The sequence below is a fragment of the Festucalex cinctus genome, chromosome 17 (assembly GCF_051991245.1).
Source record: "Festucalex cinctus isolate MCC-2025b chromosome 17, RoL_Fcin_1.0, whole genome shotgun sequence".
NCBI classification, from domain to species: Eukaryota; Metazoa; Chordata; class Actinopteri; order Syngnathiformes; family Syngnathidae; genus Festucalex; species Festucalex cinctus.
The window spans coordinates 12809438-12832877 of NC_135427.1; the positions used below are offsets into that span (position 1 = coordinate 12809438).

Consider the following 23440-nt stretch of genomic DNA (forward strand, 5'->3'; position numbering starts at 1 on the left):
GTGACGCAAAACAAAGTTGCTCTCCTATTACATTTTTTTTTTAATCAGGTGGGAATTATTTCCAAGTTTAGCTCGCAACAGAACGACAATGATCTTGACGAGCACAGCATTTATTTGATCGGCATCTTGAAAGGTGAAGTTTTGCATATGAAGGGGGAAATAAAAAAACATCATTTTTGTTAGTATGCTAATAAAATGAAAACGTAAAGAATAAACCAAAAAAAATAAAATCAGGCTTCAATGGCATGATTTTTAAGAAAACACAGAGCCGAGGAAAAACAACCAATCGGAGACAGAAGGTATGAATGGCGTGTCAATCACTCGTGGGAACACGTGCATCGGCACAACCCGATGGGTTCACTTTGTTATCGTGTTTTGTTGCAAAATGATCCACTCTGGTTAGCAGCATACGTTAAAAAGAAGGATTGGACAGATCTAAGACAAAACGAGCATTAACCGAAGCAGAATTAGTTAACATTTCAACTCGAAGTTCATTACCTCTTTTTGAGTTTACGTTCCAAAAAAGAAAACATCAAACCGATAACATCTCATGTTAGAGCAACACTAACATGTCAGATAAGTCATGCTACCAACATAGCTAGCCGTGGCTACATACTGTAATTTCTCTAAGACTGACAACCTGACTTGATGCCGTTCGATAGATAGCGTTTCAACAGGAATATTAAAACTGAATCTTCATGTTCAAGTTAATCAGATCAGATTTTAGGACACAATGGGGTTAACGTCAAAACAGCATGCGAGACACTTTATGAAATTTGGATAATTGCGTATGCCAATAATGTTTGGATTTTTAAGTAGCCCTGTCAAAGTTAAAGCGTTAATTCATTAATCACAAAAAAATTATCACATTAATCATGTATTAACACAGATTAATCAATTTATTAATTTTGACCGCAAATGATCCTGTAAGATCCTTGACAGCAGATGGCTACATTAAAAGTAGCACAGGTTGTGTTTGAGCAATAAACATAGCTACATGTATTAAAGGAAAGCATTTAATGTTTTAGTATGTATGACAAATATTTGGGTCATCAACCACCCTCCCACCCCCATTTTAAATTATGCAAGTAATTAACTGATTAGAAAAAAGAAGAGGATGAGCTTGTGCAGTGGATCAAAAAATGTTGAAGACGTCCTCTTAACATTAACTGTCGAAAGAATTAACACAACAGGCGCTCTTCAAATTTAGCAGGCAAAAAATGTTGATAAAAAAGCCTTTTTATTTAAGCGATTAATCAAATTTGGAAGATCTGATTAAAAAATGTCATCGTTTGACAGCTCTAATTTTTAGGCAAAATGTAATCTGAACACAAGAAATGAGTTCTTCTCCCCGCAAAAATCAGATTTCCTATTTTGTATGAATAGACACTTTGTCTCTGGAAATGTTCGGAGTGATTGCAGAAAGCAATGTGCTCTCCTTTCCCACACGCAAGGGGATTAAAATACCACCTTTAATGATGGGAAGTTCTGAAAATGTACACATATATACACAATGTCCTTGGCAGAGGTAAGAGGTATTCAAATAGCATCCACACCTTTTTGTCTACACGGAAATCCTTATTTATATTTAAACATGCACAGACTGTTAATGAACATTTCATCAAAGCGTGTTTTCTAATTTATTACGGTACATTGCGTCTCTTTGCGTTCGTACCGGCCCGACTGGATGGGCCGGTCCAGATGTGACGAGACGCACGAGATGTGGTGGATCTGCGTGCACAGTACAGGTGCAGCACGTGTTCACTCACCGTTTCTCTTCGCCCTCGAGTGGGTTAGGCTCTTGCTCCTTGGGCATGTGTTCCATTCACCTCAATTCCATCCAGCAGCCAATCACGAGAGACTGAGGCAAGCCCCGCCCTCGGATGCACGCTTGTCATTCGACGCTCGGGAGGGGTCGGTCGCCGGAAGATGGCAGGGACCGGGCCCTGCAGTGTCTGGCGGGGGTGGGGTGGGGTTGGCTGGTGGACTTGGGGGTGGCGGTGGTCTCCTGTGGGACCGGACCCCTCGTGGCGTGCAGTATGAACGGCCTTGGGCCTTGAAGAATGACCTTGGAGGTAGCGGATAGGTTGGTGGTCGGCCTCAAAATTGCGCAGGGGGAAGGGTAATCCAGCCTGGAAGACGACAGGACACATTCACATCATTGTAAATTCAAGAAATGCAAACACAAGGAATACAATACAGGAAAGTCGCATAAAAAACGAGAAGCAACATAATACAAGAGGTGCGGAGCCAGCCCACTTTCTCCGAGACCTCCACGGGATAGTGACAAAAGTAGCCTTTATCAGTCAACATTCTGTCCAAATTAATTCAAAGCCATCAAATATCCTTCACATTTGCAATGCCAAAGTGCAATGGCAATTGGCTGTCTTAAATTCCCAGGTTGTGGCTGACACTTGTGTTAACTACAAGTAAAATATCTGCGCTGTTGAACGTAACTGAATGAAAGGTGTAATGGTTAGCGCGCTCTCGCTGTAAGCAGCAGGTCCCGGGTTCGCGTCCCACTCAGGTTTTTTTTTTTTCCCCCTTCGCCCTCTTTCCCCTCCTCCTCCACTCCGATTTCTTGTATCAAGGAGCCGTTTTGTTTCAAATGTTTACTGCAGAATTGAACATCCATCCCACACAACATACAGTACAACCCGGTTGTACTGCAAGAGCTGGCCAGTCTTGCGTGGCCACTCAGAGGAGTTCTGGAACGTAGCGCTCCAGAATTTTGTGGGCAGTGCGCGCAGCAGCTGGCTTGGACAAGAGGAGGGCGGCAACCACACGGGAAGAGGCGGGGTTTTAGTGAACCGGGCGTTTTACTTAAAAATAGCCAACAAAACACCTAATATTTCATTCAAAAAAATGACATCGCCATGGTGTCAAAGATTTTAGGTTTTAGTCGTTACATGCCTACAATTAACTGTGGAAGGGCTTCAAATACGATGCTCAACAACTCAACTGTGGCTTTCGTTAGTGAGCAATGTAGTCAAGCCTTTGGCTTAGTGGTTGGGAAGACTAGATTGAACAACAACAACAACGCAAAGAAGAAGAAAAAAACAAAAACAAAAAAGCTTAAGGGTGGGTCAAAGTCGATTCCAAGATATAGGAGGACGGGCAGTTGACAAACGAGACGAGCTTAATGACGGGGAGCAAGCAACGCCGGCTGTCCGCTAACGGGGCGCCAAATCAAAGAGCCTCTCTCCACGGCACGTACTGCCGTTACACATGGCGCTCGTGTTTGTTTGCGCCGCAACAATCGGCCACTTATCGTCACGGGAGAGCGAGAGGACGGTGGACAGATGGCGTCTTTGTTCCTGCTTGAGTGAAAGAAATTTCCGCGGAATAGATGAGCTAATGTTCTTCTAGCGTCATGGCTAAATGTACAAAAAGCCGGGTGGTGTGGGCACAGTGGGCATGCTGAGCATTTCCTTCACTTTTCAAAGCCAATCTACATTTGAATGGAATGTATTTTGGACATATCCACAAATAAACTTAAGACGGTAGCTGGTAACATCATTCTCAATGGGATATAACTTTTTTATTCTCCTGTATTATAAATACACTGTAGCACTGACCTACATTTACAACCTAAATTCTAATATTTTTTCCAATGAAATTGTATGATTTGTATGTCTATTCACTTCATAGAGTGCATGCGGAGCTTGGATTTTGTCCTTTGTAGATGAGTCAAGTCAGTTTCTACGTCAAGCGAATCCAAAACATACTGGACCAGGACGCTAGCAGAGCTGCAGAAGCCTGCCTATTTTTCTGGAAAAACTCCCCTGCTAACTCTTGGAAGAACTTTTGCTTTCCACCACAACTAGGGGAGTCCTTGAACGTCTCCCCACGCAGTGGAAGTCACCATTAATACTCGTCCGGGCCAAGGTCGGAGAGACGAGAGTTTGGCCTCGAGACGAAGCGAGATAACGAGGAATAACTGGCGAAGGCTCACACGTGCGAAGGTGAAATGATAAAATTTCTTTGTGGGTGAGGGCATGAAAGGAAAACTTGAAAGGGGAACTCTGGAATGAAAGCAAAAAAATCAATGAGAGGAGATTTAAGGCACACAGATGTTTTTGTGCTCATCTCCATTTGAAAGTGTGCTATGGATTTGTGCTTTGTGTGAGCGCATGGCGTCATATTTAATGAAGATAAATGTGTTGACCACATCTGTTTACAATATTAGAAAACAGCGCAATGACAGGCTCATTATGACGCAAATTTATCATATGCTTGCGTTTGACCTAAATAAAAAAATTAAAAAAAAACAAGAGGAAAGGAAACAATTCAAGTGTGTTGTAATGCATCCAAATGGAATTTTATTCACTTCACCACAAGCTGCGGGGGCTTCTCTCCCCATCAGGTTGTTTTTAATTGGACCTGCCAAAAAAAAAAACAAGGCATTCTCCTCGCAGCAGGCTTCACCTTTAATTGCGCACGCTGACACACATTCGCAAAATACTTCAAAGTTAGCACGAGCGCGCGAGCTAATTGTGAGAAGCAGCCCCGACTTCACAACTTGGCATCTCCACTTCATGTTTCAAATTAGGGCTGGACAATTCGGCTAGTTTATCGATTTTTCGAGTTAATTTGGCAGGATGACTTTTATTTTTAAATTGATGGTTTTAGCGGCTTTCGCAGTTCAAAGGGGACCCCTGCAGAGGACAGACAGCGGGGAGTCAGTATTGCCATCTTAGTCATTTGGCTACTATATTTAACAACTTCTCTGATTCCTCCTATTTTTTCAAAATGATGAGGAGCGAGTTAATTACCACAAAAATAAAATAAATAAAAAATAAAAAATAGAATCACTTTTAAATTAGAGTCTCTTCTTTCACCAGGAAAAAAAAACATCTGCTGGACATTTTTTGTAATAACTACCTTTGCTTTAAGCTACCTCTTCATCGTCAGACGCTGCATCAAAGACTTCTGTATGCTCTTGCATTAAAAAAAAAAAAAAAAAAAAAAAAAGTATAAATTACGGCTGTCAAAGTTAAAGTGTTAATAGATTAATTCATCACAGAAAAATGTCGCATTAATCACATATTAACGCATATTAATCACACTTTTTTTCGAGCACACTTGAGCCTTGAAAGTAACTGCGGATGGTTACATTGAAGGCTTAGGCTGTTCAGGTCAATGCACAGCATTTCCTACGCTTGTTGTTCCAAAATGAGCGGGGTGACTCCAGTTGGTGTGCTCGGTGGTAAATTTCGCTTTCAAAAACACGGCAACGGGACTTTAGATAAAACAAAAGTTATTTGCGTTTAATTAATTAATAATTGCTGAATTGCACCCAGTTGATATGATGCTGTTACGTTTTGAGCAATACACGCATGCATGCAATTGCGTACATTCATATTATGCAAATACGCAAGTAATTTAGCTGATTAACTGTGATTAATCAAAATTAAAAAGTGTGATTAATCAGATTAAAAATTTTAATCATTTGACAGTACTAGTACAAATACATTTTTGGGAGTGGACAAAGTATTAAGAAATGTGTTTACACGTTTTTGGGTTTGAATGAGTTTATGTCAAAATCATTATATACAATGGACCCCTGAGTGCGCAGGGGGCAGGGACTGAGGCTGGTTGCAAAAAATGACAGTGCCTCATAACTGCCATGAAAAGAAAATGACGCCGCCCCTTAAAAAAAGCCAGTAAGTGGTGGTTTCCCTAAAATAGTGGTCAAGTAACGAAGCGGGTTTGATGAAGAGGAGGGAGCATGAAGTGTGATGGTGGAGGAAGCTCAGGTGGAGGAGACTGGGAGGGTGTGTCGGGGGTGTATATTCAAGGGCAGGTTAGTCGGGGGGGGGGTTCGCGCCCCCTCCAGTAAAAGGCCAAAAGATCAAGTTTCATGTCTCGGCAGCCTAATGGCTGTCAGGGGAGTTTTTAATAGGTCACACTGGCTGCTGCAAGTTTCAAATGTTTGATTTCGGGTGAGGGCGGTTAAGTGACATGGACAAAAGTATTGGGACAAACCACTCAATGAATCAACATTAGGTCTTTCCCAAACTCCCCATTTTTAAAATTTACCGTAGGCATCTGAATAATTTTGTCCATTTTCATCCCTTTTCACTTCCTGTAGGTGCCCCCCAAAACTTTTTTTTTTTGCCTATGCAGTGTATGCATGAAGCTATGTGAACTTTTACCTGGTGCCTGCGGGTTCAGCGTGTATCATGTTCTGTTTGCATGTACAGTGTGTGGGTGTGTGTGTGGGTGCGTGTATACAGTGAGGCCCGTGGCAGCCAAGGACACCGAGAGCATACAGGGTAGAACATTCTATACGGGGCACAGAAAAGAGGTCACTTGGCGTCCCGTCGGAGCAGACGCTATTTGCTTTTGAGTGGTTTGTCTTCTTGTGTCAGTCGCAGCAAGTACTCTGTTCATAAATTTAAAAGCCCGAGGCGACTCTTTAACTTTTGCTCACAGTTGGACGGCGTCCCGTAGTGGTCGCTGTCGACAAAAGCGAGCGTGTCGGGCACACAGAGAGAAGGAAAAGCCGCGGTGGAGCACTGGTGACAGTTTTAAGAGCGCTGCGTCATCAAAACACTACGAGAAACGAAAGCCGCTGGCATGCCACAGCACTTTTTCAGCAGGAAGTTTTGTCAAAGTTGCACAGATTCCTACACGTGTGGATCGCACATTCAGATAGTGTCTGGCTGGGAAAATAATTGATGTTAGCAATCTCAAGTTGGTTTACTTTCCAAATCGAATTCTGTAGCTCAAAGTGCGTCCTTCCTGTGCTCATTTTAATTACAGCAAGAAGCCCTATTTTGCAAATGTATTTATTTTTTGCATGCTCAAATACAATGTCTAGAATGTGTTTAAAAGCATAATTTAATAGGTTAAAGTGTGTTTTTAAAAGCTTAAATCAAATGTGTTTTGGCCTAAATAGTTAGGATTTTCTCTTTATGGCAGATTGTGGCTGGGCCTGAAACGTACCACTCACTGTCACGTTTCACTTGTTTTTACACTCGCGTGACAGTTAAAACGGTTGCTTTAAATACTCTTTGTACACTTTATAGCGACAATGCAACCCTGGAACACATTATTTCCAATTTCCATGCATTGTGCAGTGTCCCTAAATGACCGCTTAGCGGCTCCGCACCCAACAGCGTATGGAAAAGTGTATAAAGCTTTCCCCGCTCCCGCCATTCCGAGCCAAGGTTCTGCCAAGAACATCAGCGCGCGTCGAGGAAACCAATCGGGTCTTACTTCCTGCTCTTTGGAGGCCCGAGCGCCCGCCGCGTCTGGGGGATACGTACGTACATACGTACGTACGCATATGCCGCCCAGGTTTTTTCCCTGCGCTTCCTTTTTCCGTCCGAGCTCAGCTGTTTGTGCCATCTTGTTGAAATCATTGTCCTTGTGTGTGTGACGATCTTGCCCTTTCATTACTTTCAAATGCATAATAAACAGATGTTCGATGCCATTGTGTTCTTCTTTGGGATTTGATTAACTGCATTAACCCCAAATTCTTTTCATAAGGCTGTAAGAAAACTTAAAAAAAAAAAAAAAAAAAAAAAAAGTAGAAACACAAATTAGATTTTTGTGCACTGTAGTCCATTGAAGACACTCGTGGCAGGCACTAATATTTTCGAACTCTCAAAAGGTCGGTGCTACCTAGCGAATTTCAAGTTGCTATATTTCCCGCAAGAGGCTTTTAATCTTAACTCCTAACACGGAAAACTCTTATAAACAGGATGAACATGTTTTCTTTTCAGTTCTTTGGCAATAGTTTGGTCAAATCAAGTTTTTGTCAAGTCACTTGGCTGTTGACATGAAGTAAAGCAACATTAAACATATTGATTGGCTTAGTTCCACACGAAAAAAGCCAAAACCCTTCAGTCAATCGATGCCCGACTGCTCATGTTTGTGGCATCAAACATTCTTCATTTGATGAGCTCAACGTAGCTCGCCAACAAGCGAACATCCACAACACAAATGTTATATTTAAATATACAGGACTGTCTCAGAAAATTAGAATATTGTGCTAAAGTCCATTATTTTCTGTAATGCAATTAAATAAGCAAAAATGCCATACATACTGGAATCATTACAAATCAACTGAAATATTGCAAGCCTTTTATTGTTTTAATATTGCTGATTATGGCATTTTTTTTACTTGGTCTGAGGAAATATTCTAATATTTCGAGATAAGATATTTGGCTGAAAATGCCATAATCAGCAATATTAAAACAATAAAAGGCTTGCAATATTTCAGTTGATTAGTAATGAATCCAGAATGTATGGCATTTTGCTTATTTAATTGCATTACAGAAAATAATGGACTTTACCACAATATTCTAATTTTGAAGTTGAAGTGAAGTTTGAAGTTTATTGAACATATGCATATATACACGTATAATTATATAAACACATAAAGTTAAAAATAAAAAAATAAAATAAAAGAAACATCCAATAAATATCTATGTATATGTTCAAGGGAGTAGGAAGAAGTTGAAAACTTATCCAGTCCTACCCCTTATTCTTCATATCCTATCACTTATTTATAATAAATTACATTTTTAATAAAAGAAAATATAATGCTACTCGTATAAAAAAATAAAATAAATAGAAAAATAAAAATACACAATAGTAACACACATATATACAAATTTCATTACACTCATATTAATACATCAAAGAAAAATAAGTAAATGAATAAATCATTTCTACAATCTTCTTAACTCATATCTGATTTAAATAATAATATTGAACTTTACTTTTAAACATTCTTTTAAATTCAACAAGTGAATTACATCTTTTCAGTTCAGTTCCCAAGTTATTTTCTGAGACAATCCTGTATATTAGGACCTTGCAGGCTAAGCAGTGTGTACTGTAGTTGCGTGTCTGCATACCAGTGAGTTCACAATTTACACAAGGAACTCAAGTAAAAATAGTCTAAAAAAATACCAATACCACTACGATGGGAAAAGCAGCAGAAATTCTCTTGGTCAGGCCCTAAATGTGAAGGCGCTTTCCACAACTGCTCTGCGTTCTTTCCAGAGGCAGCTAACTTTAGCTGGCAGGCCTTCAAATAGTAGATGCGGTATGGCGGAAAACTGTCAACATGCGGTCAAGGGGGCGGGGCCAAAGCTGTGTGTCATCGTTCCTGTGTTATGGAACCACGGAGAGCTAATGTTGCACCTTGAGCAGCCGCAAAAGTGCTACGGGATTGGACGAATGAATGTAACATTAAATGGGGCAATCCATTTTATCCTATGTTGGAAACCTTTGACTTTACAAGGAAAAAAAAAAAAAAAAGTGTTTTTTTGCATTATTTTATTGCCTGAAAGTCATCACGTCTGGCCAAAATGTCGTTTTAGGTCAAAGCTAACCAACGCAATCTTCAGTAGCAGAGTAATAAAGCAAACATAAGTACAACCCAGCATTTCAGCTTGAAGGTTTCTAAAATTTTAAAGACTCAAGTCAACATAAAACCGGCGCAACAAACCGTTCCTTTAAGAGGGGTACGGCAACACGTAAATGGAGATAGACATGTCAAAACAGACGCGCACGGACATGCACGCACACACAGCTCACGTCAACTCTCCGTACCTCGTCAAGTGTTTCCATTCATCGCCAGATCTCAGCCCACCTCTGTAATGAGCAATATATAAAAAAAAAAAAAAAAAAAAAAAAAAAAGTACTGTAAAGAAACCGCAAACATACACCCGCACACACACCAACATGGCCACTTGTCAACCCCCAAAACACTCCCACACACCCACCCAGGGGTATGGTAAAGCCTGGTGAGGCCCCTGTGCGCCCCCTCAGCCACACGCGCTACACATACCAATCTTTTTCCTGAGCGGATCCAGAAGAAATCTATGAAAGATGAGAAGGTGGCGTGGGAAGGAGGTGTGTGTGCGCGTGTGTGTGTGGAGGCGTTCAGAAAGGTGGAGGTAACGGACTGGAAGGTGATTTTCTTGGCAGAGACTTGGGCTGGGGCACTCAACGGCCAGGGGCCCCGGTATTCCCCCCTCCCTCCGGATCTTCGCGAGTGTGTGTGGTCCTGGATCTGATTAGTCTTCATCTCACCCACACATGCTCTCATATATATATATATGCACAACACACACACACTGTACATGTGCCTTACACATGCGTGTCCAAGAGCACAACACAGTCGTTGGCCCCCTGAGACCCGCTAGTGTCAGAACAGATCAAGAAGTTTTCCGTCTTTGGACCGGAGACTAAGAGGAGCGCTGATAAGAAACAGCAGAAGAAGAGACGAAGAAGTCGTTTTCACATTCCACATGGTCGCACACATGACGGAATCCTCACAGGCGCGATTCAACATCACGCAACACGTCTGATCTACTGCGCTATGGATGACTTGACACTAGGAGAAGAGAGATGGGACAGTTCAGAGTGAAAGCTCAAGGTCAATTAAAGGTTAAAGTGCAGGGCGAAGATTCATGTTGAAGGTTCAGATTGAAGATTTTGGATGTTCAGGGTCAAAGTTAAGGGTGATGATTGAGGTTGAATGTTCGGGATGAGGGGTCAAAGCTTCAGAGTAAATGCAGTGCTGAGGTTTGAAGTAAAGATTCAAGATGGAGGTCCAGGGTCAAGGTGTAGGGTTACGATTCGAGGTGAAGGTTCATGCTAAAGGTCCAGGGTTCATTCAGTGTGAAAGTTCAGGTTGAAGAGTCAAGGTTAAACTGTTGGGTGAAGATTCAGGTTTGAAAGTTTCAGAGTGAAGATTCATTGTCGAAGTCTTAAGTGGAAATTGAGGACTGTGGTTCAGGGTGACAATTCAGTGCCAAGAATTAAAAGTGAAGATTCATGGTAAAGGTCCAGGATGAAGATTTAGAGTTGGGATTCAGGGTTAATGTTCAGAGTGAAGATTCAGAGTCAAGGTTTAAAGTGGTGAAGAGTGAAGTGAAGAATCAGAGTAAGGATTCAGGGTTAAAGTCCGGAGCCAATGTTCAGAGTCAAGGTTCACCTTTGAACCTTTAGGTCAAAAGGTTGAGGGTGAAGGGTTTGGGATTAGATTCAGGGTGAAGGTTCTGGGGGAGAATCCGGGGTTAAAATTCATGATGGTGGGGAAGGTTGAACATTAAGGGTTAAGATCCAGGTTGAGAATTCATCACGAAGGTTTAGGGTTAAGGATTCAGGGTTAATGTCTGGGGTCAACGTTCACAGTCAAGGTTGGGGGTAAAAGTTCAAAGATTCACGGTAAAGATTCAGTGTCAAGGTTAACAGTGAAGACATAAGGTGGAGTTTTGGGGTTAAGTTAAACGTAAAAGTTCATTGTGAAGATTCATGGTGGTGGTTAACCTTCCCACATTCATCCCCTTTTTTTATAAGATCCACTCAAAAGGAGCATTGTGCTGTTACCGTGCCAACAACTGGACAATTTACATAAGGTCAACACCGGACCCTGTGATTACGCCGACCGAATGTGCAGCCACATGCTGCCACGGATGACACGGCGTTATCCATGCAGGCAGTTTGGACCCTAAGCCAGCCGTGATGGCGGCCATACTGGCGCTGACAGGATTATGGTCTGTATGATGTTTCCGAATGGCTGCAAATACTTGTTAAACATTCCGACTGACCCAGAAAAGCTGATGGGAGGGGAGAGATATGGGAAGAAGAATTACTCGGCTCTTAATTCGGGAAATGTATGGAATGTCTATCACTAAAATGAGCTGAAATATGTGATGAGTTCCTGTGGGGATCCACCATAGCTGAACATTTGTGCTTATTACAACCTGAATTGAAGATGTTTTGTTCATACAAGAGACAGATAAGTTGCTTCACGTGTTCATTTTCAGGTGACTGGACTAATTGAACGGGAGATTTACAATATTATACTTCCAACTTGGCAAATCTTGCGGTAGCAGACTTTAGACCATGTTATGAACTTCTGTGTTTTCCCTTGCTTAGATAAATTGTGAGTCTTGCAACTTTGACAAATTTACTTTAGGATGGAAAGGTTTTGACGTAAAACTGACTGTTTTTGAAATTGCTAATATTACTCTGCATCTTCTACTGCCTGGTTAATTGAAACTGCTCATAATTCCCTCCACCTTAAGTGGACTGGCATTTGGAATTGTTCTTAATTCCATCCACCTTCTGCTGACTGGCATTTGGTTTGTATTTCCCTGAACCTTCTGCTAGAAAGCAATAAAAAAAAATTTTTAATCACAAAAACCTGGCCTTTGCACAGGGGTGGGAAGGCTTTTTATGTACGCTCTCTATTATCTTGATTTTCCTTTTTTCCCCCTCTGAAATCTTGTCTTTAATCAACCTAACCTTTCCCATGTTAACCAAAACGGATTTACCTTGTGTACCAATGGTGTTGTACAAATAAACCTGCCTCGCGTTAAAGTTTCAGATCAGCATTGATAGAAGAACGCAGGTGTGAAATTCATTTGGTGCACTGAGGCGCACACCCAGGAAGGTGGGGGTATGGGGGTGCTGCTGCACCGCGGGCTCGCTGAGGCCACGTGAGGTTCCGCCGGACCCAAGGAATGTTAATATTTATCCACAAGTTGGACCCTGTGCATTCATTACATGTGCACTCTACACTATGTATGTATGTGCACATATACAACAGCGGTGAATATAGAACACCACTTTGCATCCATCTGTGTTGCTTTTGTGAGAAGCATGTGCACACTTCTGCTTTCCTACATCAACCTCGCAGTCCATTTCCACAAGTTCTAGCTTCTCTAGAGGGTCACGCCGAGGCTAGTCCTCATGAAAAAGTCAGCGGATTAAAAAAAAGAACCTCCATTAGCATGACAAATTCATGTATACAGCATCAAGCACTTTATGTAGACTTGACATAACTGTCGATGGAAAGAAACGCAAAAAGAGTTGGCCACGCAATAAGTATCCACAATGCCTTATTACATACATAGGACATGCATTTCCCCCCTCAAAATTCTACACACAAACTCAGTGCACTGTAAAATAATGTGGAAAAATTTAACCGTAGTTATATCACCATTAATTTTTTTTTAGGACACAACTCAATGTTGAAGACGTATATAACCAAACATGCATGTAAATTAGAGCTGTCAAAATTCATCGATTAATCAACAAGTAATTATCAAATTAATCGACAACTATTTTAATAATTGAGGAATCATATGGAGCCCTTTTATAATTTAACTGTGTAAATCCTCTGATTTCAGCACATCAACAGAAATTGTTCACTGATTTCTGTAGTCTTTCATGAAATAAGACTTATCTTCTGTGTTTAACTCTATGACTGCCAAAAACCTTTAATAACGATTAGTAAAATCACGACGTATGCCGCCATAAACGTTAAATGACGTCAACTATGTTTTTTATTTTTATTTTTTTTCTCAGTGCAACGTCTAAGTGCAGCGCTGCCTGGTCAGTGGGTTGTGGAATCAAAATGGCCAGCAGATGCAAGCATTGTATCTCTTTTCGTGAATGATCAAAGCCTTTGTCATATCAAAATTTTTTGATAACGCGTGGCAGTGGCCGAAATAACCACCAACTACTGGTTAATAAACAGTAATCAGGGGAAAAAATGCTTTTGTTAAACACTTTATGCAAAAATACAATTAATCTAATTAGTTTATTAAATAATCGATAGATTAATCGATTCTAAAAATATTAGAAAGTGACAGCACAAATGTAAATGACAAGTCATGTAGTGAGGAAATAATTGCATCCATTTTATTTATTTAACGATTAAACAATATTGACCGGCTGGTTATATGACATTTAATATTAGTTATAAGTTATCAATGGGAAACATTCCTGCAGTTCTTCCATGATGTCCGGTATACGCTGTTGTCACAGTGACTCCCTAGCAAGTCCGGCAACTCGACCCGCACTAAGACAAAAGCGCCGTGACACCGACACGGTCGAGCGACTGACAAGCGTAAATGGGCTTTGGGACGCGCGACATCAGATATGACGGCGACGCCCGCGCTTCCCCATCGCCGCGTTCATCAGGTTCAAAGTCATTAATCATCGGGCTGACATCAATACTTAACGACAAGTGCGGTGGCATGCGGGTCGACAGGATTTACGCTTTACAAAAGTACAGCTAATATGGGAGTTTAACGCAACCCTGATGTCACTGCAACTGCAATCACAAAGTTCGGGTTGACAACTTTACTTTCGGGTTGGAACCTTTATATCTTCACAGCATGTAATCCAGGCCCGACTTGTTTTATGCCCCTATCAGACGCTTTATACACCTAATATACTCTTGTCCCGGCTCCCAATAGACAGCGACTGTGGTCCCACATTACAATAAATAAGTCGATGTTAAAACATACGTAAGAGAAATAAGGGGTTGCTAATTAATCATTGCATCTACGCATCAATAACAATTTACCAAGTCTATTCAGCAGGTTGATTATTTAAGTGGAAGGCCTGATGAGTTTGAGCAGTAGAACCACGGGATTCGTCCAATCACAGGCCGCAAGTCCAATCGTCCAATCAGTCGACAGAGATAAACGAGGAAGATATATACGCTGGTGGCGGAGAAGGAAGATAACAGGCAAGAGGGGGCATATAGGGGGAATTCTATATGGGCCGCCTCTCCCAGACGATAAACACCAGCACTGTGTAACTGCGTATGTGTGCGTGTGCGTGCATGCCCTCGTGCTGCATTCGTGCATGTGAGCGCTGTGTTGACAGAACAGGAGCAAAACATTCTGGGTCATCCAGTCCATAAACAGACGCGCGCACATGCACAAACACACACACCTGCTGTACACTGTGTATATGCGTGTGTATGGTAAGGAGGTGAGGGTCACGTAGTCCATGTAAAGGCTAGAACATTCCCTGGATTAGTGGAGTCTGACTGAAGAAGTTAAGTTAGGACAAGCCCTGCCTTGCTGTGTCCTCAAGTGACACACACGCACACACATACATCTGTATCATATACACACATATACATATATACACATTAGGGGTGTAACAAAACAGCTTTGAATTTGGAAATGTTTTTTTTTTCCATTTAAAAGATCGAGTCGAACCAAATTGTTCCAGTTTGAAATATATCAATATACGTATCAAAGGAAATGTAATATTGTATAATATATATTAGGGGTGTTAAAAAAAATCGATTCGGCGATATATCGCGATACTACATCGCGCGATTCTCGAATCGATTCAATAATCGGCAGAATCGATTTTTATTTTATTTTATTTTATTTTTTAGGATTCACACCTTGAGCATGGAAGAATGTTATATGAACGGAACAATTAGCCTTAATATTTTATTTTAATGCTGTTCAAACATGAAACAGATTAGAACCTCTATAAGACTGAAATTTCAGATAAATAAATAATACATTTTCATATAAATCTTACACTCTACAAGCTTACTGATTAGTATTTTCTAAATTTGAATGGGAAAAAATCGCAACAATCGACTTATAAATTCGTATCGGGATTAATCGGTATCGAATCGAATCGTGACCTGTGAATCGTGATACGAATCGAATCGTCAGGTACTAGGCAATTCACACCCCTAATATATATATATATATATATATATATATATATATATATATATATATATATATATATATATATATATATATATACACACATACACATATATATATATATATATATATATATATATATATATATATATATATATATATATATATATATATATATATATATATATATATATATATATATATATATATATATATATGTGTAAAAATGTAGCGGTAATAAAATCAAAAATAATGCATATATTTGTGGAGACTGCAGTCAAGTTGTCGTTTACAATAATAAAAATGTGCAGAAATTACTTCATGTTAAAGATTTGATAGCTCCTAATATGAAAAGAAAAATGTCACCGTCTTACAAATGGAATTATGCCAAATTATAAATAAAATTACCTCAAAAGACAAATCAATATCACACTCATTTTTTTTTTTTTTTTACAATACAGTACATCTTTTTCATTTTAACTCAATTTTATGAGTTATGAAATTATTCTATCAATGACTAAAAGATGCAGCCATATTTCTAATAGTTTAACATCACCCCCCACTTTTATCAATGTTAACAAGAGTATGACAACTTGGAAAAAAACATTTTATTTTACATTTTATTGTACACTTAGAACAGATATAAAATTTGCGATTAATTGTGAATTAACTATTGAAGTCATGTGATTAATTACAACTACAAATTGTAATTGCCTGACACCTCTAAATATAATATAGATATACGGTAAATAATACTGTATGAAATAACCAAGTGTAAAGTACAACAAATATCCAAGTATTCATACTTGAAATACTTGATTACTTCCCACCACTTGCTAGTTCCAAACCAAAGTCAAGGGGGAAACTGCGTCAAGCTTTCTCAAGACACACAAAATGGCGCAAGGGGCCAGATCTGGTCTCGCTGGCCTTGATTTGGCCACCTGTAATATAGGCCATGACTGAATGCACTTCCACATCACGGTGCCGTCAAAGCGCCAGTGGCAAGCGTATCGTGCAGGCCTGGCCAATCGATGCACGAGCGCATCGAGCGCGCGTTCGCATCATCAGCTCCGTGACTCAACTCCGCCGGCGATGCGGGCTTCTGTGCCGCCGCACGAGCGCCAAATAGATAACCTGGATGGAGGCCAGCGTGCCTTTATCGCTGACACACGCACAGCGCAAGGGATGAGACAGAGCGGCCGCTAACATGAGCGGGCGCGGACGGCCCGCGTCAAGATGGGAGACATTAGCGTCACGCCGGGACCCCGAAGGCAAATCTGGAGAAAGGACCCGAATGGACCAACAAGCATGCGTCCCCTTCGCGACCCCTGTTCGTCACATTGTGTGCCAGCTATCCCGTTAGCCGCCTCATGAGTCAAAGCTAAAGGAGGGATTGAGGCTTTAATCGAGCGTCCCGCGGGGTATCGTCTCGTCTGTGGTTAACGGAGCAAATGTGAGAGGGCACTAGGGATGTCAAGCAAATATGTATATTCAATGGAGTCTTCAAGTGAATTTAAATTGGAGATTTTTTGGAAATATAACATTTTCCATGAGAACTATGGGAATTACAAAAACAGCAAAAATATAAATATGGTTGTTTTTTTTTGTTTTTTTTCCCCCAATGAATAAGTGTAGGTTTGTTGGATCGTATTTTCCTTGATGGAAGCAGCACTTCATCACCAATGTCAACTAATCAGTGCATGTGGTGTATTGCCAACCACAAATATCCTGACAACTGTAATCATTTTGATCACTGTAATTGTGAAATTTTCATACCGTTTGATCTCGTTTCATCTTTCAAGTCGTGTTGACATGGCCGTTTGCGCCTGGCAACACTCGCCTGTGATATCTAATGTGTGTGTGTGTGTGTGGGTGCGTGGGCGGGCATTACAGTCTGACAACAGACATCCAAGCCTCTAATTGCCCACTCAGACGGGCCAGCTCTCAGCTCGTGCCAGCAACCTCAGCAAGCGCCTTTTTTTTTGGGGGGGGGGGGGGGGGGGGGGGGGCGTTTGGAACTGGAGTGGGTGTGTCAGGGGTATGTACTGGCGTCGACCAATGGGACGACGACAGCGGTAGGAAGTTGAAACACGTGTCGCTGCGGCTGCCCAGAGGGAAATGAAATACACGTCACAGGCAAAGCTCAACACGGTGAATGTGCCGTAATAGAGAGGAAGAGGCCTCTTTATTTAGATTTTGGAGGAAAGCAACACACGCACACACTCTCAATCACATGTGCTTATAATTTACATAGAGGCATTAAAAAAAAAAAAGCAAAAGATGAAAAATGTTGTTACGTGCTTTGACTGGGGATAAAAATAGTGCCATCTGCTGCCAGTCACACACGCCCTCTCAACCATCACTGACACAATTATTTTTGCAGAAATGCAATGAATCAGCAAAAGATGTGAAATGTTGCTGCATGCTTTGAATGGGGGGGAACACAATCTGGTGTATAAATATAAAATTAAAATTAAGACATGCAGACACTGGCATATCAAACATCATACATGTTTATCATTTTAGTAGTCACAACAATAGTACAAGATGTGAAATTTTGCTGCATGCTTTGAATGGAAAAAGGTAGTGCCATCTGCTGTATAAAAAATAAATTAAAAAAAATTAAACGGTCATAAACACACATGCAGACACTGGTCTATCAAAGGTCATATATGTTTATTATTTTAGTAGAAAGTCCCCAAAATAGTAAAAGAGGTGAAATGCTGCTTTGAATGGGAGGAAAAGCAGCGCCACTTGGTTGTATACATTTTTCAAAAAATTAAAACAAACACATACTAAATATTTCAGTTGAAAAACCACAAACAGATGTGACATTTTGATGCATGCGTCGAATGGGGAAAATGTAACACCAGATGGTGTATTACTTTTGAAAATTAAAAGCCAGTCACACACACACACACACTTTCTGCTAAGCTAGTAATATACACGCACACACCAACCAACATCAATAGTGGCTTATCATTTCAGTGGCGAGGCACCCATGAAGAATGCACGAAAAAAGTGTGAAATGTTCCAGCGCACTTTAAAAGGGGGAAAAAGCAGCACCATCTGGCGTTCAAACACAAAATAAAAACCCTTTCTATCCAACATCAATAGCAACGCACGGTTATCATTTCAGGAATACGGTACATTTACACCAAAGCATACAAGTGTGAATCCCTGCTGGTGGGCAGCGGACAGGAGGGAAAATGAAAAAGACACGCTACAGTTGAACGAGCGTTTGCACAGGATGATAAGAAATGTGTAGTTCATAAATTCAATGATGGCGGCCCGCTAAACGTTGGACACTTATTGACTTGCTATGATGTAGTGTACTGTATATATAAGCGTGGTAGGATGTGTAGTGTCCACTCGCTGTGTACATTTTCCCAGTAGCACCACCCGGTGCCGGCCAGGTCCTGCTCGCCCGTGGCCTCTATCCAAATGAACAGGAAATTGCTTTAATGGCTTTAACAAAAAAACAACAACAACAAAAAACGCGAAGGCAGGAACCGGAATAACATTATTATTATTATTATTATCATTTTTTTTATGCTCCCTCAACTGCCTCAAGATGTAGTTCACATTATATTGACATCCTAAAGTAAAACGTCGTAGCAGTTTTAACACTTTCTTCATAATAAAACCACCTGCAAATATTCTGACTGGGGCAATTTCCCCAGTTGAGGTTTGAGCCCTTGTATTCAACCAAAATTTCCACTTTCAACCAAAACAGACTGTTAGCTACTTCATACAATTAAAAAAAAAAAAAAAAAAAAAAAAAAAAGATTATTAAAACCTTTAAAAATTCCTCTCCTATAGGTAGATAATTGTTTTTGTTAAGACCATTTTTTGGAGTGGTGGATATACATGTTTCTTAAAGTTGAACGAAAGCAATTGAGAAAAAAACTCAGACAGAAGAAGAAAAAAAAAAAGAACAAATGATCTGACACAAGAAGAGAGAAACTAATCAAACAAGCGGACGCCAGCGGCTGATTAAAGACACACAGGGAGGGAGTCATATTTCACAATAAAAGGGCAAAGGATGGAAGCAAACAAGCACCAAATTCACATCAGCCAACAGCGATGATGATGATAATGAACATCGCAGAGGACAAATGAAGGTGAAAGATTGTGATGAATGTTGACGCTTTTACAGATCATAAGAAAAGGAGGACTAATTGGCAAATGGACACATTGATGATATCAGCATTAAATTACTCGCAGAAGCCTTTTAGTCTACCGAGAGGACTTTAAACCGACATAAATCTGCGCAATCCACACAAAAATTTGCCTGCTCTTATGTTGGAAAAGTTACAAACATGCACGTGTCTTGTAGGAAGAAAAAAAAAAAAAAAAAAAAAAAAAGAATAAAAGATGCATTTAGATAGCGGTTAAAGGCTAAAAGCGAGCTAGCAGAGGCTGGCCTGCTAGCGTAGCGCATTAGCCTACATTAAAGGCCGTCACGTTACATTTAGTCACGTTAGTGAAACAGCCGGAAGCTGTGTTTTCCTTTCTTGTGTCTATTTAAAGTGTTTTTTATTTTTTATTTTTATTTTCTCAGGCAGGAGGGGGACAAACGGGTGGCTTTGGAAAATGTTGCTAAACATGCTAGCTCTAGCCACTATAGTCACATCATTTCTTCCTGAATCAAGGTAGGAGGAGGGTTAAAAAGTCATTGGTCAGACATTCAATCAGTTCCAAAAATTGGTTTCCTTGCAGAAGAAGGATAAGACCAGTTGGTAAGAACAAGGAAGGACAAGACATGAGCTACAGTTATCTTTTTTTGTGCTTTTGTGGGGGGGCCTGATATAGATTATTTGTATTTTTGTGAATTTCGGTGAAAATAACAGCGTCATCAAAGTGGAAGAAATTAAACTTCTCAAGGCAGCACCACTGCATTTCTCTGGGATTTAATGCAAGTAACTGCAGGGCGAAAAAAAAAAGAAGGTAAAACGTTAAAATCCTAAATTGGATTTTTGTGAAGAAAAAAAACAAAACAACAGTCATTCCATTTTTTACGCCATATGGCCTAGTAATGTCATGAAAAGTGTCAGCCAAAAAAACGTTATTTTTTTTTTTTTGCCAATTTTACATCTGCTGAATCATGGAGAGTGGAAAAGCGCTATCGCTGCCACACAAATAGGAAAACATTTGCATTAATCGCTTGTTCCCTATCGTCAGTCTCCGGGCCGTTAGTCCAAATGTCACATATGCATTTTGTTTCAGCGCCAGAAATGGGTTGAGGTTTGGAAGAATGAAAAAAAAAAAAAAATGAAGTGGATTGTGAGGAAACGGGTGGGGAAAAAAATGGTAAACGCAGGAAGTCGAAGCCCCGCAACTCGCCTCATAAACGATTCTGCAGGGACTGTTTGTGTATGTGTGCGTGCGTAATTAACTCTTCAAACAAATACGGCGGCGGGCTCAGACTGTGGGTGGGCTCTAATAATCCACATCATTACATTTAACTCCTGATATTTTCTAATGAACGTTTGTGCTCTAGTTATCCATCAATCTGTGAAGCACTTGGACTGCTGAAAGAAAGCAGACTGGTGCAAGTCCTAAGATCCCGCAGGGATAAAAAAAAAAAAAAAAAAAAAAAAAAAAAACAACTCTCGGAGCGTTTCATCCGTCCCCGCCATGACATTTACGAGCTGATGGACGGGAGAAAGCGCAGACGTGTGTCCACTTGATGGCCCGCCTTCAGGAAGTGAACCCCAACGGAGAAGCGCACGCCATCTTAAGAACTCTATGTTGGACATTGCTTTCTTGTGGAAAGATTATCCTGACTGGGCTGGGGTGAAGTCATCGCCTTTGGTTTTGATTTTGCCATTTTTCACTTTCAGAGGTTGTATCATAGGTAGGGAATTCCCCAATGCTGAGATTGGGTTTGGAAATTTACCACTTGCTTCTCCTGCCATGTTATATCAAAAGTAGGACGGGGCGATATTGCAAGGAAGAAAAAAAAAATGGCAGCATATCTTACCCAAAATTCAGTGTCATGATTTAAAGCTTTCTCTCCTTTGCTTATAATCTCAACAAAGTGACTAATTATTCAACATTTTTCGATTAATTGCCCTGCTTTCTCCAAACTGTCGTCATGATCAGACCCGACCAGGCTAGAGCAGCGTAGAGAGCTAAGTTTATTATTAGCTCCCTCACAGCATGCGATGTAATGAATCGAGGAGAATTTGTGGCGACGGGCCGAGTCTCTAACCTCAAAGGAAAGTCGCAGCGGGACGAGGGCAATAAAAACAATAATTATCGGACAATAAATTAACATAGTGGCGAGCGGCGGCGAGACCTCACACGGCGACGCAAAACATCTCGCCGGCTCCCTGGGAGAGCAAACAGTTTCCAGCGACGGCGTACAATGAAGCGCATGCTTTCTTCTAATGTGACGCAAGAAAGTGAAGCAATCGATCTAAGCCAGCTCAGCAGGCAAACCACAGCAAAGACGCTTGCCAGGACGTCACGCAGCGCTGAGAAGTGCTTGAATGATGACTTCAAGTCTTCTTCAAGCATTTTGCATATCCCAGGAAAAAAAATCCTGATGGGAAAAACACTGTTGTCATTACACATTGCAATGTGATATTCCCTTTCTATGATGGTTTGTTTTTATGTTTCCTGTTGCTTTTTTCCAAGTTTTAGATGTGGAGTAATCCAGATTTAGATGTGGAGTATCCAGATTCTGGGTCCCCCGTCCATACTTTATGCTAATATACTCAAAATAACATCTGACACGGCCTTATTAAAAAACAAGAAAAACACTTTTAACACGTTTGAATTCACTGACACGCACTTTGTAAAGTATTACCAGAGTGCAACTCTTAATTCGGACTAGCCTGTTTAAAAAAACATTGGAAAATGTTTACTAAAAAAGCGGGACGATGAACCACAATATTACGCAGGTTAACTGCACAATTGAAAATAACAATGGATTATAAAGTTACTAAGCATATAATGTGTAATAATAGACATATGTTGTGTTTTCTACAGCGGTGGGTAGTAACGAGTTACATTTACTCCGTTACATGTACTTGAGTAACTTTAAAAAAAATAATTAAAAAAAGTACTTCTAAGAGTAGTTGTACCACACAATACTTTTTACTTTTACTTGAGTAGATGTGTGAAGAAGGATCGCTCCTCTTACTCCGCTATATTTGGCTACACTAAAGTCGTTACTTTTTTTTTTTCCACCTTTTTTTCGTTCATTATCTTTACCAGAGACACCAACAGCGGTTCTGCCACATGACTGCGTTTCACTAATCAGACGTAGCAACAATAATCACATGACAACTCCTTCCCTTAACATTCTACCAATAAGACGCAACAATGGAGTCACATGACCACAGGCGGCGTTTGGAACATAGAAGCAGGTAACAGCTTTATAATGCGGTGTCTTATGTGTCTGCCGAAACAAACGGACATTTTGGCATATAAAAATTCCACATCGAACCTGAGTTAACATGTCACGGTAAGTTTGACCTAAATTCCCCTTTTGCTGTATTTAGGCAGGTATTTGTCTTAAGTGTTGAAAAGGACCTTTTTACATAGACTCTTTAGCAAACATGAACTGTTGCCATAAACGAAACAGATCACGATACACGTTATATGGAGGCATGAATTGGCGGTAGCCACCAAGTGTCACAAATTATGGGGACAGATTATTTTGGGAACAGATAAACACTTGACTCCATGTAATGCCAGAACCTGGTAAGAAAACATCAACGTTAAGCTATTCTTATTCAAGTAGCAATGATCGCATATGCAAACAAAAAAGATTTAGGCTAAAAAGTACAAGTTTCTAATTGGTCTGCTGATGGGTATTTACAGAAATTTTGTGACCACAATATTTTCAGGTGTACACTCAGATTTAATACATTAATCATCAGAAATCCTACTCTAATATAGCTAATTTAATTTAACTTTGCAAATTGAACTGAACGTGTGATTTCAATGGCTTACTCTCC

At 40.4% G+C, this 23440-nt stretch overlaps 1 protein-coding gene across 3 annotated transcripts in view; it reads right to left on the reverse strand.

Annotated features, from left to right (window-relative positions):
* LOC144004490 (thyroid hormone receptor alpha-B) overlaps positions 1–23440 on the reverse strand; it is a 107097-nt gene that overhangs the window by 23329 nt on the left and 60328 nt on the right. For all 3 annotated transcript variants that reach the window (XM_077501644.1, XM_077501646.1, XM_077501645.1), the window contains one exon: positions 1770–2132. In XM_077501644.1, the coding sequence (XP_077357770.1) occupies positions 1770–1825 (56 nt within the window). In that variant the 5' untranslated portion in view covers positions 1826–2132. The remainder of the gene's footprint in view (positions 1–1769; positions 2133–23440) is intronic.